This window comes from Lutra lutra, chromosome 14, assembly GCF_902655055.1.
Source record: "Lutra lutra chromosome 14, mLutLut1.2, whole genome shotgun sequence".
NCBI lineage: Eukaryota > Metazoa > Chordata > Mammalia > Carnivora > Mustelidae > Lutra > Lutra lutra.
In genome coordinates, this window is record NC_062291.1 from 34,580,210 (window position 1) to 34,597,040 (window position 16,831).

The following is a 16,831-nucleotide window of genomic DNA, read 5'->3' on the forward strand; positions in this document are numbered from 1 at the left end:
AGATTTTCTAGGTAAGGAGGTAGTTAACGTTTGTATAGTTTCTAGCCCTGGATTATTAGAACTCAATTTGGTCAGTGGAACCTCAGATTACACAGCCTACCTGGGGCGCATCAGTGGCTTTATCTTGGTAGACAAAAGATGACACCCTTAGTAACTAAGAAGGAAGCTTTTGCTAATCCCTCTAGTTTCAGGTTTATGCAGTTAAAAAAAAATCTTTTTATTGTGGTTCTTTTGTAAATATATAGGACTAAATCTCAGAACTTCAGGATGCATGTCTAATTTCTGTATTTGGAAAAATAGGAGAAAGACAATTCCCGTAGAACTTCTCGAAGAATAAGTTGGAGATGGATAGACAATCCTGATTCATAGGCAGGTATGGCAAAAGAAACAGAAAATAAAACAAAAGTAAAATTCCTGGCAATCCTAGTAAGAAGGAGTAAATGGCACAGCACTGGTAGATACATAACATGCAGATGTGATAAATATAGATGGGCAGAAAATGATTGTAAGTGAAGTTGTTCCAGGAATGTCACAGATTTCCAGCTAAGGGGGGATTAGTGTGTGCAGCTGTTGAATGTGGGGGAGCTCATCTCATTCTTGAGCTCTCAGGTTCCACTTGTTGGGCAATAAATGCCATTTGGGTGAGTGGTGTGATAGTCTCATCCGGAGAAGCCAATCATTTTAATGTTCTGGGGTGGGGTGGAAGGATTAAACAAACCAAAAGCCCCACTTCATTATTTAGCAATTCTTGGCCAAGCAAATACCATTTCAGCTAAACTTTAAAAAATATTATTAGAATAAGTGATAAAATAAAATTGTATGTGGTGTATTTTTGTTTCAACTTGATTGCCTAAGGCTACACTACTAAAGATGTTTTCCAGAATTTACAGTAATACTTTTTTTTACAGTAATACTTTTTTAAAAAAGATTTTTATTTATTTATTTGACAGAGAGAGAGAGAGAGATATCACAAGTAGGCAGAGAGGCAAGCAGAGAGAAAGAAGGGGAACCAGGCTCCCTTCCCAGCAGAGAGCCTGATGCATGGCTCGATCCCAGGCAGAGAGCCTGATGCGGGGCTCTATCCCAGGACCCTGAGATCATGACCTGAGCAAAGGCAGAGGCTTAACCCACTGAGCCACCCAGGTGCCCTGAGTAACACTTAAAAAAAAAAAAAAAGATTTTATTTATCTGAGAGAGAGAGAGAGCAAGAGCAGGGGTGGGGAGGGGCAGAGGGTGAGGGAGAAGCAGATCCCCATGCAGGCTCTCTGGGCTCAAGATTATGACCTAAGCAGAAGGCAGATGCTTAACGTACTGAGCCACCCGGGCGCCCCTAGAGTAATACTTTCAGCTGCTTACCAAACTGTTTTCCTGCTTCACATTTTAAAAGAAGGTGTGAAGGGGCGCCTGGGTGGCTCAGTGGGTTAAGCCGCTGCCTTCGGCTCAGGTCATGATCCCAGGTCCTGGGTTCGAGCCCCGCATCGGGCTTTCTGCTCGGCAGGGAGCCTGCTTCCTCCTCTCTCTCTGCCTGCCTCTCTGCTTACTTGAGATTTCTCTCTGTCAAATAAATAAATAAAATCTTAAAAAAAAAAAAAGAGGCAGGAAAACTGAGGCTCTGAAAAATTAAGCTATTTCTCCCAAATCTTATAAAAAAAAAAAAATAAAAGAAGGTGTGAAGACTAACCAGCCTATAATAACAGACAGCAAGGAAATCCTCTTCTAAAAAAATACTTCTTTCACAGTCTTTAATGAGCTTTCTTTATGATCTTGTTTCTTGGGGAAAGAAGTATTTTTCAAGAGAAAGCAATCAAGAATTATTCTAAAGTGTACCCTATTGGCTAGTTTATTTAAATTATGAAAATTCATTAAAATAACCTTTACATGACTTTTATTGCATTACCAATATGTTCTGTTTTCATAGTTTAATAAGTGCACACAGGGTCAAAGATAGTAAGAAAATGATTATTCCTTCTGGAGAGTGTAAGAGTACCAGTCTAAAAGGTGCTGTAAAAATGAATTGAGTATTTGAAATGTATATAGGTCTGTTAATTCACCCTGAAGGCTTGTACTCATTCTGGGACTTTGATATGATAAGCATTCTACCCCTCCTATATAATGCTACATAGCACGGTCATTAGATCACCCTTTGACGTAGGGTTAATTTCAGCATGTCCAAATACCATCAGTTATGAATGATAACTCTGGGCGTGTCACTGAGAGTTCTAGCATCCCTCGTTTAATGATTACTAATTTGGCACATATTTTGCCAACTTAGAACACTCACAAAGTACAAACAAAGCTTAGCACAAATATCTGTTTCCCCAGTTACCCTTATCATCGCTTTATCCTTGGTGAAGATTAGCCACATCGAATATGCCATCTCTAGTGCTGCTATTCTGAGGGACTCGGGTGCCAATTACCGGTTCCTTAGAATTTGCCCGTAATTGACTATGTCCCACAATAGGTAACTCTGGAAGTGACAGGCAGCCTCAAGTGTGGTTCTCCCGCCTGTCGATTGGGCCTTGCAGGAAGCTCCGCCTTACCAACTCAGCCAAGGGCGGCAGTTGGCCCGGCGACGGTGAGTGGCGGGTCTTAGCTCCGCCCCGGCCGTCCGCTGCGCTGCCTGGGTCGGCGCCGTTTCCAGTTGAGAGATGGCGGCCGCCGCAGGTAGATCGCTCCTGCTGCTCCTCTCCTCCCGGGGCGGCGGCGGGGGCGCCGGCGGCTGCGGAGCGCTGACTGCCGGCTGCTTCCCCGGGCTGGGCGTCAGCCGCCACCGGCAGCAGCAGCACCACCGGACGGTGAGCGAGCGCGCCCGGCGGCTCCGGGGAGGGCGGGGCGGCGCTGGCGTGTGGGAGCCGCCGGCGGACAGGCCGCCGGGGCAGCGGGCGAGTTACCTCAACTCGCGGCCGCTCCCGAGCTTGCCGGGCACCGAGGAGCCGCCGTGCCCTTCAGGCGCCTGCGGCGGCGACCAGGAAGGGAGGGAGGGCGGAGGAAGCCGAGTGGAGGAGGAGGAGGGGCGATGGCGGGGATGTTCCCGCAGGACCCGGGGCACCAGGGCGGGGAAGGGACGGGACTTGAACCTTTCACTGACTGACTTCGCCCCCGATCTCGGTCCCTCCCTCCGTTTTTTTAAACAGCTCTGCCCCATCGCTCGCGTACTGAGCCCCGTGCAAGTTGTCCCCTTTCCCTCCTCCTCCGGGCGGGTTGGGGTGTCCTGAGTTGCCGCGGCTGCCTGGTGTATGTGTCAGGAGAGTGGCAGTGCCATGCTTTTGGGCACTGCCTCCGGGGAGCAGCCCAGGACCCCAGCGGGGCCGCTCCCTCGTCCTCTCTCGGCCCTTTGGGAACGGCCAAGAAGGATAATCAAACTTTATCCCCCTCCGTGACTTCCTGCGTGTGTGGGCATGGGGAACAGCCCCTTCGCGGTGGATGCTGCATTGCTTCAGGAGGCAAGCTCCATCCCTCCAGGTCCTTAAAGGTCCTCGGTGGTCCTTTCGGAGGGCTGGTTTTACCAGCTCGTTCACGCGTGCCTGAAGAAGGAAGGGTGGGCAGCAGGCAGAGGGGAAGTGGATATGGCAAGTTGTTCGCAGAGGCAGGGATTTGGTAGTTGAATTAACCAGTTATTGCTGGATTTCATTGGCTGGCAAGGAAGGAGAGTTTCTGTTTGAACAGCCTCGAGATGTATTGGTGAGTGATTGTGAATTCTTTTTTCAATTGCAAGAGATCAACTTGGCATGGAGTTCTTGACCTAACAAGTCAGCGGGTTCTCTTTCCTTGGACTTTCTAGACCCATTTGTGTTGGTCTCTGGCCAACTGTGAGTGAACGAGTGTGGATTTTATTTCCTAGGGCTAACTTGTATAGTGTGGGAATGAGAGAATCCCTGCAGACGTCCTGATAGAAGGAACTAGTACCTTCAGATCTCAACAAATACATCCACCTGTCCTATTCTGATCTCATAGCTCTTGAGAGGAAGCTGAACTGGAGGTTTTCAGAGAGGACACCCCAAGACTGATGACAGCATGAAACCGGGTGTCTGCAAGAGCTATGAAAAGAACTAATGGTCTGTAAATGCAAGATGATACTGTTATTATTAGTCACACGTATGGATCCTATCCTCATTCTTGTGAAGAAAATTTGTACTTCATATTTGGCATACTGACATATTGCTTTGCTGAAGCTTTTGGGTGAGAGCCGAGCTTTTCCACAGTTCAGCTTAGATTTGCATGTTTCATAGCCTCCATTTATGTGTTTTGTTTTCCTGAAAACATAGAGCCATCCAGAAATCTGATGGCATTCCCCTCTCCCTCAAACCATTTAAAGGCTTCCCAAGTTGTCGTTATCCCTGTATTTTGCTAATACGTCTTTTGACTTTGCACAGTTTGTTTTTGAGGCTATTTGGGTGTGGTATTCATTTAACATTTTTAAATTTGTGCCTTGTATATTTTCCACTATGCGAATCTGTCAGGCTATGAGTGTCTTCCTTGTGTGGGTACTTCATGAAAGTGTTCTTCTGTGCTATTCTGGGGTGGGTAAAAGTGATGTGCTGAATTTGTAACTGAAAGCACAGTTGAAGTGAAGTGTTATTTCTGAAGGGCTGAAGTGTTATCATGGGAATGTTGACTTGTAAATGAACTTAGAATTGTACGATTTTGAAAAAAGTTGTACCTGATTAATTAAAATATGTAAACAGGTTTTTTTTTCTTTTTCTACGATTGCTCTGAAGCCTTCCTGTATATAGCTGTCTCCATCTGTTATTCTATGATTCCTCACAAGACTCAATTTGAAAGGTATCTCTTAGGGATTTAACTCTTGACATTTTATGCCTGAAATTGAGGCCCAGAAAGGGGAAGGACTTGGGCAGGATTCCACAGCTAATACGCACCAGTTTTAGGATTCCCACCTACCCCAGATAGTCTGACCCCCTTATGGTGTTCTTTTCGTTATAAGACGCAATTGCTCCTTCATAATCTCCTTTTCAAGGAAAAGGAGAGTATTGGGAAAGTATTGGTATTTTAAACAACCATGAATGGGAATTCTCCTGTGAGTAGATGTTAGAGGCAGAGCTGTGGAATGAGGCAAATATGGGAACAAACATCTTGCTCTTACAAAGGTCCCTGCGAGACACTAAGGTTGAATCTTGCATAGGACACATTCTGTGCATGTGCAGCAGATGGCACTCTGCATTGGACTGGATCACAAGCCCAGCTTGTGCCACTTTTGTTCTGCTGTAGTAGGTACAGTAAATTAGAGCCAGGGGGACATAACCAATTATGGTGCTGGTTAATTTTTTGCTTGAGAAGCATGTGTTTTGAAATCTTTTCCAAGTTTACAGAGTGAGTCCAAAGCAGTACAGTTCAGCCTATTGGTAAATGTGGTTTCGAAGTTATAAAACATAACTTGTTCCTTTCCCACCTTCCTCATTAAAAGATCAAACAACTGAGTAAATAGAAATAAAGGTGCAGGGGCTGATTTGGTATTTTTAGCACCATCTAGCGTAATTTTTCCCTTCCTGTGTGAAGAGCCTGTTACTGCTCCTCAGTTTGTGACTGTAATGAAGACATGTAAAATGTTTGTTGCATGCCTTACTGTGTGGTTAGTGAAGGTGACTGCTATTTTCAAGGATGATTCTTTGAGGGGCAACTGCCCTTCATCGTGAGCTGGGTAATTGCTTTGCTAAATCAAACTGTCTCACCTCTGATTATGAAAGCCTGACTGTTAACATTTCCTAATGGTCAACAGCTAAATCTCTTGCTTAAGTGTGTCATTGGACTGTTACAGTTTGTGGCTGTCTCTCTCTACTTTACACATTATAGTTCTTTGGCAGTGAAAGCATTTCAGTTTAACCTGACAGTTTTAACTGAGATTATATTACCTGACACAGAGGCAAGTCCCAGTTCTTTAATTGGGTTTCTCATGGTCTGGCCGGTCTTATTTAGCCAGATCCATTCCAGCACAAATACTCCACTGTACTTATGCCAATGTTCCACATATCTATACTAAATGTTTATGTAGTTCCTGCAACTGAATTTCAGTCTTAATCACTCCTCTAACCTCTAAGGTCCATTTCAGGTTAGAGACTGTGACCCACGACTCCTCTTTGAAGCTAACCTACTCACTTAAAGATGAGGAAACAGACCTAATGGCAACTGAGGGAAGTGACTTATTAGGTTATATGTGGTTTATGACATCTGAGATTAAAATTCTTTAAGTGGTGGTGGATTCAAGATGTTCTAGTCAGAATCTTAATTTGTGTGATTCCTGGCTCTTAATCCCTCTCTTTTGTCCTATTCTGTCCTGTCTAAATTCTGATAGACTTTATTAGCAGGACGCAGATTGGCACTGACTTGTTATCTAAAGATTTCGTTTGTGGGTGCCTTAAATTACAGGAGAGGTAGGGCAGTATTACATTTTTGTCTCTCATAGACTCCAACACAGCGCTATATAGGTGATGCCCAGACGTGCATTAATTGAATATGCACCTTTGTGTCTGCTTGCCAGTTCTGAAAAGGTATGCTCATCCACTCCCCCAGCCCCCTGTCCCCAATTTGACTTGTTTAATGGCCTATTATTTAAGTAACCACATTTGGATAATTGCTTTAACTTTAGTATTTCCAGTGCTGTCTTTGATTGTATATTATACTTCTTTATGGTAGTATACCCAAAGAATGGGTACCTTTGGATTAGCTCTATGGTGGTACTTGCTTTCTGCCCAAAGCCCAGCAAAAGTATGATTAATACCCAGATTAATATAAATACATAATTGAATCAGGTTCTAGAGTTTTTGTTGTTTTAGTCAACTACCGTGCTAAGATTTTGATGGTCCTGGATAAATGTTTAGAGCAGACTTTTAAAATTTACTATTATTACCACTATTTTCTATTGAAATATAGTTGACACACAATGTTACATTAGTTCCAAAAGCTGACTTGTTTTTAAGGAAGCAACCATGCTTTTTTTTTTTTTTTTTTTTTTTTTTAAGATTCTGTTATTTATTAAGGAGAGAGAGTAGGAGAGAGGAGGTAAAAGAGCATGGGTGGGGAGGGAGGGTCAGAGAGGGGGAACGTACACTTGCTGCTGAGTGGGGAGCCCCATGTGGGGCTTAATCCCAGGATCTGGAGATCATGACCTGAACAAAAGGCAGACAGTTAATTAACTGAACCACCCAGATGCCCCACAACCATCCTTATTTATCTTAAAATCATGCTTATTTTGTACGATGTGCACAAAATATTTGAATGAGTAAATTTGGATTTATTCAACAGATTATGATTATTTGAACTTTTCTAAGTCCCAACGGGCTCTGTTTCATGCTTTATGAACTCTACTCCAAGAGGAAATCTAAGTAGAGAATGCAACATCAAAAATGGTGTATATCAAAGATAATAACAAAGATCATTTTTGGTTTTGGGGCTGCCTCATATTTGAAATCCAGAGTGGTCATTATCTTCTGCAATAGTGCTTCATTGACACCATTATCTGAATAACTGCAGAGATGTTGCTTTCATTTTTTAAAAAAGATTTATTTACTTATTTGAGAAACAATGTGAGAGAGGGGAGGGGGCAGAGGGAGAGGAAGAGGGAATCCTCAAGCAGGCTCCCCGCTGAGCATGAAACCTGACCCGGGGCTCCATCTCAGGACCCTGAGATCATGACCTGAGCCTAAATCAAGAGTTGGATGCTTAACTGACTGAGCCACCCAGGCACCCCCTCATTGCTTTTTTATATTCTAGCTTTGTGCCTCTGTGGGTTTTCTTAAAAATTACTGTTTTTTGTTTTGTTTTGTTTTGCTTTTTGTGGTTAAGGACAACACTACCTTTTAAGATCTGGAGATAATCACTCAACATAAGGGAATCCTCTATTCTTTATTTGACTGATTAATGTCATATCATGGCTCACGGATATTTTACAATTACTAGAATAACATGGTTTTTGAAAACTAAGATGTCACCATGGAGGACATGTACTTAAAAGAACTGTAGACTTGAGATCTCAAAAAGACCATAGGTTAAGGAACTAATAATGCAAGAGTGTTGAAATGGCTTTTTCCTTGGTAGCCCATTAGGTTACTACAGAGCTGAAAATGGCTCCCCCATCTGCTGACCTTTGCATTCAGTTCTTTTCCTGAGAAATTACACAAATGTGTGTTTTGTTTTAAAAACAGTTAAGAAGAGGTAGGTTTTAAAAAGTGAATTGGGGCCGTATTCTTTCAGTAAGTGCCTAAACTCAAACCCAATCTTGAATAATTACTCCCTGATTTAGGTCAAGCTTGATGACACATGTTAAAAAAAAACTTGTCCCCTGCATGTTGAACATGCAAGAGAAACCCTCCATTTAATTATTTCACTGTACTTTGTTAAATGCAGTGAGAGAGCCTGTGTAACTTGAAAGTTGACTTCAAGCAGAGTAATTTTAATAAGTTATGTGAATTGTTGACTTGTAAACTGTGTATGGGTGAATATTTATGTATTTTTTTATTTTTAAAGATTTTATTTATCAGAGAGAGAGAGTACAAGTGGGGGAGAGGGGGAAAAGGAGAGGAAGAAGGAGAAGCAGACTCCTTAATGAGCAGGGAGCCTGATGTGGGGCTCCATCCCAGGACCCTGGGACCATGACCTGAGCCGAAGGCAGCTGCTTAACTGACAGAGCTACCCAGGTGACCCGAGTCTTTCATTTTGATAAAAATGTAACTTGGTAAATTACATCACCAGCTGGGTCTAATAGCATGCTAAAACGGAACTTTTTCTAATGTAGTTCTGGAAAAAATGGAAAATATGACATTGCATTTTGACATCTCTCTTGAAAATAAGAGCCCTTCCAAAGGTTCTTTAAGGACATTGATAGTATTTATTAATCAAAAGAGTGGGGCGTTTATCTCTTATACTTTGTTTCTGAAATTTTCAGTTTTTACTATTTATTGTCTACTTTATTGTTTGGGGAGCATTTGTAATGATCACAGAGAATTGCTGAGGACTCCATTACATGTGTGAGGCTGTCCAGAGGATAGTCTCTAGTACAGTCTTAAACTGTACTTAATGCCTTACAGAATACAAGATCCTTTAGATTCTTTTTTGCATTCTAAGATAGGCTACGTTGTACTTCTTATCTATAGTAAGTGGTGTTATAGGATGTTTAAGAGTACTAATATCTCCTGTAAACTTTAGAGAAAGTTAATGTGACTGATTTTTTTGGTCAAATAACAGGAGAGTAAATAGGTTAGCTTGAACTACCCGACCCTGTGTGGAGGGATAGATATGTAGAGGAGTAGATACAGAAGGAAGCATCTCAGATCTGAGGGTATTGTGTTACCTCATTGAATTCTCACCAAAATCCTATGAGAGGCATTGTTATCCCAGTTTTATAGATGAGAACATTGAGGATGAGGTAGGTTCATTTCTTCTTAAGTGACATAAACTGTTTTAATGCTAGAGATACAATGATGGACAAGACACAGGTTTTGGCTGTGAGATTTAAGTCTAGGTCTGGTGGGTTGTCAGTGTGGGGCCTCCTTCCCTTTTGTCTTCTCCTCAGTCATGTTTCTTTTTCAAGCATCTACTGCAGTTTTCTTCCAAGAGATCTCACTGTCTTTCTGACTAGGTTTCTTAACTCTCTTTCTCTACCCTCTCCTCCAGGTATTAGGTAATAAGGGTCTAAGTTATAGCTTCCTTAGGATCTTTGTAATTTAGATAAGGATTCTAGAAAATCCCACGCATTATCGAGCATTGCTTCTATAGCACTTTTATAACATTGTCTGGTGTACTCCACAACAGCTCTTCAGGCAAAATACTACCCCCATGGTACAGATGAGAAAATGAAAACCTGGTAAGGATAAGTAACTGGAATCATTCAGAAAATACCTGTTGAACTACTGTTTGTATTATGCTGTGCTGGGAAAGAGAGATGCCCCTGAGGTGGTTCAAAGAGGTCACAGTTTGGCTAGGAGACACCAATAAGCAAGACAGTAAGTGGTTATGCTCCGACCCCCACCTGCCATGGGAGCATTTAGACCTACTGAAGAGAACTGGGGAATGGGGAAGGCTTTATAAGGGAGGCCTCACTTAAGCTGAAATATGAGGAAATATAATGTGTGGGGGACTGGAAAGGTGTAGTTCCCATTCTAGACAGCACCAGCATCTGACATGATAGTCTGAGGGAGGAAGATGTCTTTGAGAAATGGCCAGTAGTTTGTCATAATGGAGTATGGGCAAGAATAGCCAGAGATTAAGCTGGACAGTAGTAGTGATACCAGTAATAATTAATATTAAGTACACCACATGTTACGCACTTTGCATAGGTAATCTCACTTAATTCATGCGACACCCTGTGGGTAGGTACTCTTACTATCCTCCTTTTATAGATAGTGAAACTGAGTTTTCTCAGATTGGTTGATTTGCCCAGGATCACAGCTGGTAAGTGACACTCAGTTAGTAAATGACTTGCTCAGGATCACACAGCTGCTATTGGCATACTTGGCAAGTAAACCCAAGGGGTCTGGCTTCAGCGACTATCTCTTAGCTACTGTGCTGTGGTGAGGGAATCACACTGTGAAGGGACTTGTGAAGGAGTTGGGATTTTATTATGTAGGTCAGTGTTTTTTTTGTTTTTGTTTTTTTAAACTCAACCCACAGTAGAAATACATTTTATTTCATGACCCAGAATGTGCATGTGTGCGTTAAAGTAGGAAAAGTTTCATGAGACGGTGTTTTTACTATGTATGATTTACATCATTCCTGTGCTGGTTTGTTCAAGAAATACTGGTTGGGACCCATTTCAGTTGATCTCACAATTTAAGCTACAGTTTAGAAAAATACTGCTGGTCAATAGGTGAGTGTCTGAAGAATTTCAATCTAGTGAAGCACATGATCAGTTTGTGGTTTTTGGTAGGTTACAATAGCAGCTGTGTGAAGGCTGGGTTGGAGAAGATGGGACCAGAAAAGCCAAGAGGCCAGTAAGGGACATCTTAATGGACCAGGCAAAAGATACCTGACTGAGGACAGTAGCACTGGGGATAGAGAAAAGGAATAGAGACAACGGAGATTTAGGAAGTAGAATTGATAGAACTTGATGATAGGACATGGACTATCACTCAGCTGGTACCAGGTAGAAAGGTAATTCATTTCAAGGGCTGTCTGATTTTGTTAATACTCGGGTGCTGAAACTTTGTTTCTGGACGGTCTCTGTGTGTTTCTTTTTACAGTCATGTTAAGTATGTTTCATTGTTGTGATTGTTGTACCTCTACTCTTGTATATAAAAATGTGTTGACCTGGTTTAATGATTTTCTAATTTGTATATCAGATTCCCACCATATCCCCATTTTCCTGCTCCCTTCCCCTACCTCATACCATCAGAATCTAAAAGATTTGCAGACTGGTATGGAAAAAGTTTATAAAACATGATGAGCACTCAACAAAACTTAGTTGAAAGTATGGGTTCTGTGTATTGTACTCTTCCCAGGAAGAAACTCTTCACATTACGTTAATTAGAGGACTATTTTTAAGTAATTTCCTTTGGCTTTGTTCTCTTCACTGTTCCACTTTTTTTTTTTTTTTTTTTTTTAATTTTATTCATTTCATTTGACAGACAGAGATCACAAGTAGGCAGAGAGGCAGGCAGAGAGAGAGAGGAGGAAGCAGACTCCCTGCCGAGCAGAGAGCCCGATGCGGGGCTTGATCCCAGGACCCTGGGATCATGACGTGAGCCGAAAGCAGAGGCTTTAACCCACTAGCCACCCAGGCGCCCCCAATGTTCCACTTTTGTAGTGTTTGTTTACCTTTAGAGAATATTGAGCATTGTATATATGATAGTCTTTTATATTTAAAACAAACAAAAACCTAGCTATTCTTAAGCATGAAGCCTTTTCTTAGTAAAATTTTAGCAATCTCCTTGATCACATTAGAAATGAAGGTACAAGATTCCTACTGCTTCTGCCACCCCAGTTTCTCGAGAAGTAATCATTGAGAACAAGTTATATGGAGTGATTTTCTAGTATTTTAATTACTTTACTGGATTGCTTTATTTAGAAAACACATATTCCTTGGTATTTTTCTAGGTATTACAATGCAAAGGTGAGTATTTGATAACTATAACATTTTTTATTTGTTTTTAAAAAATATTTTTAAGAGAGAGACAGAGTGTGTGTGCAGGGTCACACAAGTGAGCAGGAGGTGAAGCAGAGGCGGAGGCAGAGGGAGAGAATCTCAAGCAGATTCTATGCTGAGCTTGATCCCACAACCCTGAGATCATGACCTGAACTGAAATCGAGAGTCAGCCGATTAACTGACTGAGCCACCCAGGCATTCCATCTGTCAAAAGTTTTAGAGCCATTACAGTATCTGCTTTGCGAGAAGAGATTGTATTTGTCATATAGTGAGCCTTTTGAAATCTCTGGGAGCGAAGGGTTGTTTTATCATCACAGAATTATTAGTTTTCTGAGGTAGATAAAAGAAGAGATGGAAGTGGTGTATGTGTGTTGAAATCACCAAAATAAAAGTAAATAATTGAAGAGGATGAGGCACCATGTGATATAATAGGAGTGTGGGTTCTGTTCATTTCTTGTTTGTTAACTTGCTATTTGACCTTGGGCAAGTGACTTACCTCTTTGGTCTTAAATCTTTTGGTCAGTTAAATAAGAGGGCTTGATCAGGTGAGCCTAAAGGGGTTTCTAATTCTAAGACATCTATCATTTTCATATAAGTGATTTTTATGTTATTTCATGGTGGGAGGCGTGTATAAAATCATAAACCCAAGCATAATGTATTTGTTTATTCTCACAAAGGTCAAGGGCTTGACTGAAGAAAAATAGCTCCCATTACCTTTTTAGGACAGTTTGCATAATTACTTCTGACATCTTGATAGACAATTTACCCTGCATTCCTCTTAAACAGTTCTTTATGCCTTAGTCCCATCTTTCTCTTTTAGCTTCTTTTTCCCATTGGAGCTACTGAGGGTGTGGGGGGAGAGGTGAAGATATGGTGGGGGAATCCGGAGATTTAGAGAGACAGGGGAGGGCAGGAAAAAAGTAACTAATGTTAAAGTGCTGAGATAAGATGGACTGTTCTTCCCCACCGCCCTGAAATCTTTTATTTATTTATTTGTGTGTGTGTGTGAGAGAGAGAGAGAGAGAGAGAGAGCGAGCGAGCAAGCACACTAGCAGGGGAATGGCAGGCTGAGGGAGAAGCAGGCTCCTTGCTGAGCAAGGAGCCGGACTGGGACTTGATCCCAGGAGGCTGGCATCATGACCTGAGCCAGTGGCACATGCTTAACTGACTGAGCCATCCAGGCGCCCCAAGATGGACCATTCTAATAACTTGTTAATTCTGAGCTATGGCTTGCAAGTCTGAAACAGAAAATGTTTCTATTTTCCTTTGTAATTATGCTACAGGAATTCTGAGTGTGAAAAGGTCAGGTGATTAGTTGCTCTTAGTAGTCTGTTCTTCCCAACCCTGTAAACTGAGCCTAATCAGTGTCAAGAACACTCAGTCAGTGTTGGATAAATGAGAGTCAGTGAGTTAAAAATTCCTAGAGACCATCCTCTAAATCCTTCAGCCCTGTGGAAAACGCATCTGTAGATCATCCTGTTGTCTGTACCTAGGTAATACAGTGATGGGAATCATGGAGATATGAAGAAGGAGTTATTTTCTTTGATTCAAGCAGCACCAAATCATTTTAAAGGAGTTCACAGATTACAGAAACAAGCAGGACTTTAGGAAATACTAAGTAAAATAGTGATGGAAAGATATTGTAGTGCTTTTGTGTTATAAATGATTTAAGAAATTGACACATGCATCTGCCTGGCAAGTATTTGGAGCAGGTGGAGGAGAAGAGGGAAGGGTGAAGGGCTGGGCACTGCAGAAGAGAGCTTTAAAGGAACTCTTTGAAAGAGGTGCTGCCAACTCTAGATTCCCTACATGTGTATATTTCCAAAGATGACAGATTTTTGGAGGTGTTTATTTTGGAAGTAATCTTCTGTATTTCCATTCTGCCCCCACTGCATCCTGAATCTTGCACTGCCAGAATTCTGCTAGCTGCCATGAAGCAGGGCTGTGGCAAGCGGCCAAGTGTGATAAAACCTATTTTTCGTTTTAAAACAGAGTATGGATGTCAGAATACTTCAAAGAAGTATTTACGGATAGATTGAATGGAGTAGGAGAAATAGTAAAAACCTAATGAGAAGATTGGAAGTTTCTCATTTGCTTTTGATGGAATTACATTTATTTTGTAAACAGAATACCAGCCTATGTCTGTCTCTGTCAGTTTCTCTCTCTCTCTTGTCCCTCTTCCTCTGATCTTTGCATGCTGGTGCTTGAAACTGCTGAATACACAGGAAAAATGAGTTTTCTGATCCCCTAGAGGTGGTAGTGATTTTTTTGTTGTTGTCGTATTTTTATCTTTTGAGGGGAATCCCAAGGGTATGCTCTGTGTGAATGTCTCATTACACATATGCATGTTAGTAATTCAGTTTTGGTTATTTTGTTTTTGCTTTCACCACCCCCTCCAAAAATGAAATCTTTTCTTTTTTTCATTTCCGGCTCTGACTTAAGCTTCAAAACAAAATGTTGTCTAAACATCGTTGAGATGGTAAAACAGTTGTAATATATAACACTACAGAATTTCGAAATATTCATTTATTAAATGGAAAATTGAACTGCAATCAGTACTTTCTTTAATTTTAATATCTCATTCTGCATTGAAATTCGATTCGTAATGAAATCAAGTTCCTCTTTTGGCCAAGTGCCACAAAGTCGGGTGAGCTTTAAATATGCAATGACTTTGTTTTTAGTAATTGCTAGAGCTTTTAGCAGTAAAAAGGGGAAATTGAAAGGAAACTCTAGCAGATTTTTTTCCCTAAAAAGAGTATTCTTGGTAAGATTAAAAGTAGAGACAAGCTGAGGCCTGAGTTATAGATCTGAGTCACATCACAGCCAGCATCAGAAAGTAGCAGCATTAGTGGAAGAAAACCCAGGTCAGTACTGTTGAGCCCTTTGTCAAAACTCACCTGGAAAGGGCATTGTGTCACCAGAGGGTTTTTTTGGGGGGACAGGGGAGAGGTGCTGGATTGGTGGTGGGGTGGGTGAAGTGTGTTTCTTCATAAGAAAATTACATTGTATTCATTTAAATAATATAATATCATTTTAAAAGTTAGACTAGGAATGCTGTCCCCCCACCTTTTTCTTGGTGTGGAATGTCCTCATTTTCTTATTCCTGGGAAAATCCTTTGTACTTCTGGAGAGAAGGAGGATGATGAACATGTCTTGTGCAAAATGCCCAACAGCATCTGCTGTGATACAGCAAGCTCATGTGGGATTGAGCTGCTGCAGCAAAAACTTGGTTCTCTCTATAAAAATACTCAGATTTTTGAAGTGCAGACAAGCTGAGGATGGAAACTTGTTGGCCTTTATTCATTGTTTCTTTTCTGTGTGTTTGGAATAATTTGCAGTTTGGGAATGCTTTCTTTTGTAAAAAGGATATGTGCCTTAAATGGTAAAAAGGCTGTTCTTGAATGGTGTCATGGTTTTATGGAGCAAAGGAAAAACGAGGTCTACGAATGGGGGGTGAGTACTTTTTGAGGTAGATAGTTGATGTGAAATAAATATTTGTTTTAATAATATACCTTATATATGTATTTGCCATTGAGTATTCTTCACTTTGTAGTCATTATTTTAGAAAGGCAATCTCTGATTAATTTTTGTTTCTTCCCATTTTCACACAGTTGTCTTTCATTTGCAACATTTTTGATAATGGTTTGGATCATGTTGCAGAATACATAGTGCAGAACTCTGTTCAGGTTGTCCCTCCAAATGATTTGCTGTTGTGCTTTAACCAGAAATGCTGATGCAGGAAGGGAAACACTAATACATGGGATGCTTTCCAGGGACTGTAGCTAAGGCAAGGCAAACATAAGCCAAAATTAAGAAGAATATGTGAGCTAGTCGCACAAGATGTGGTCTGGCCAAATATGCTATTAACAGGGAATATCCCATTCTAATTAAATTAATTGAGGCTTGGGCATTTTTGAATCATCAGACTGTCTGTTAAAAAGGTGATCCAACTTTAAGCATTTTAGAATTAGGGAAAAATGCAAGAATAGTCTTTTGCCTAAAACTTACTCGCAACAAAAAACTATCTTTGTGCTTTCTTATTGAAGAGATTCTAGTGCCACAGGAATTGTATTTATTTCTTCCATTCTGGTTCTGAGGCAAAGGATGCTGAAGGGACCTGCAAGAAGGAAGAGATAATGAAAAAGAATTTTTTTTTTTTTTAAGGAGGGTTGGCATGATTAGATGGAAGAGAGAGTATTGAGAATTAAAAATTGAGAATTAGCTGATTATTAAGAATGATTTTTGTTTTTTCACTATTGCTGCTCTTCTTGCAAGTTTCAATTTTTTGTTAACATTATTTTACCCACAAATAATGTGGGCTTTATGAGAGGATGTGGTGGTACGTGAAAACAGGCTCTTTTTAAAATTGTCGTTGTTCTGGAACAAATATTGTTATTGGTCTGGGTTTTGAGAGATCTTTGTTTAAATTTGCCAAGAGTCAGCATTTTGAAACAGAACTCCTAAATTAGAGGGCTGTGGGGCTAGGTAAATGAATTAGATTTTTTTTTAAGTGCACGAAACCTTCTACGTTTTGTAAATTTGTTTCTGAAGCTAGTGAAAGTTCTGAATGAATCTGGATAAGCTGAGACTTCTATTGCCAGGGTCCCCTTCAGTTTTAAAAAAATTTTCTTGTTTAAAAAAAAAGGGAGGGGTACCTGGCTGGTTCAGTTGGTAGAGCATTCAACTCTTGATTTTGGGGTTGTAAGTTCATATATTGGGTGAAGAGATTACTTTTAAAAT

At 40.9% G+C, this 16,831-nt stretch overlaps 1 protein-coding gene across 1 annotated transcript in view; it reads left to right on the plus strand.

The window, feature by feature from the left end:
• Positions 1-2,631: 2,631 nt before the first annotated feature.
• Positions 2,632-16,831, plus strand: part of MCU (mitochondrial calcium uniporter) — a 205,923-nt gene continuing 191,723 nt past the window's right edge. The window contains exon 1 of the mRNA XM_047701936.1: positions 2,632-2,795. Within this exon, the coding sequence (XP_047557892.1) occupies positions 2,649-2,795 (147 nt within the window). The 5' untranslated portion in view covers positions 2,632-2,648. The remainder of the gene's footprint in view (positions 2,796-16,831) is intronic.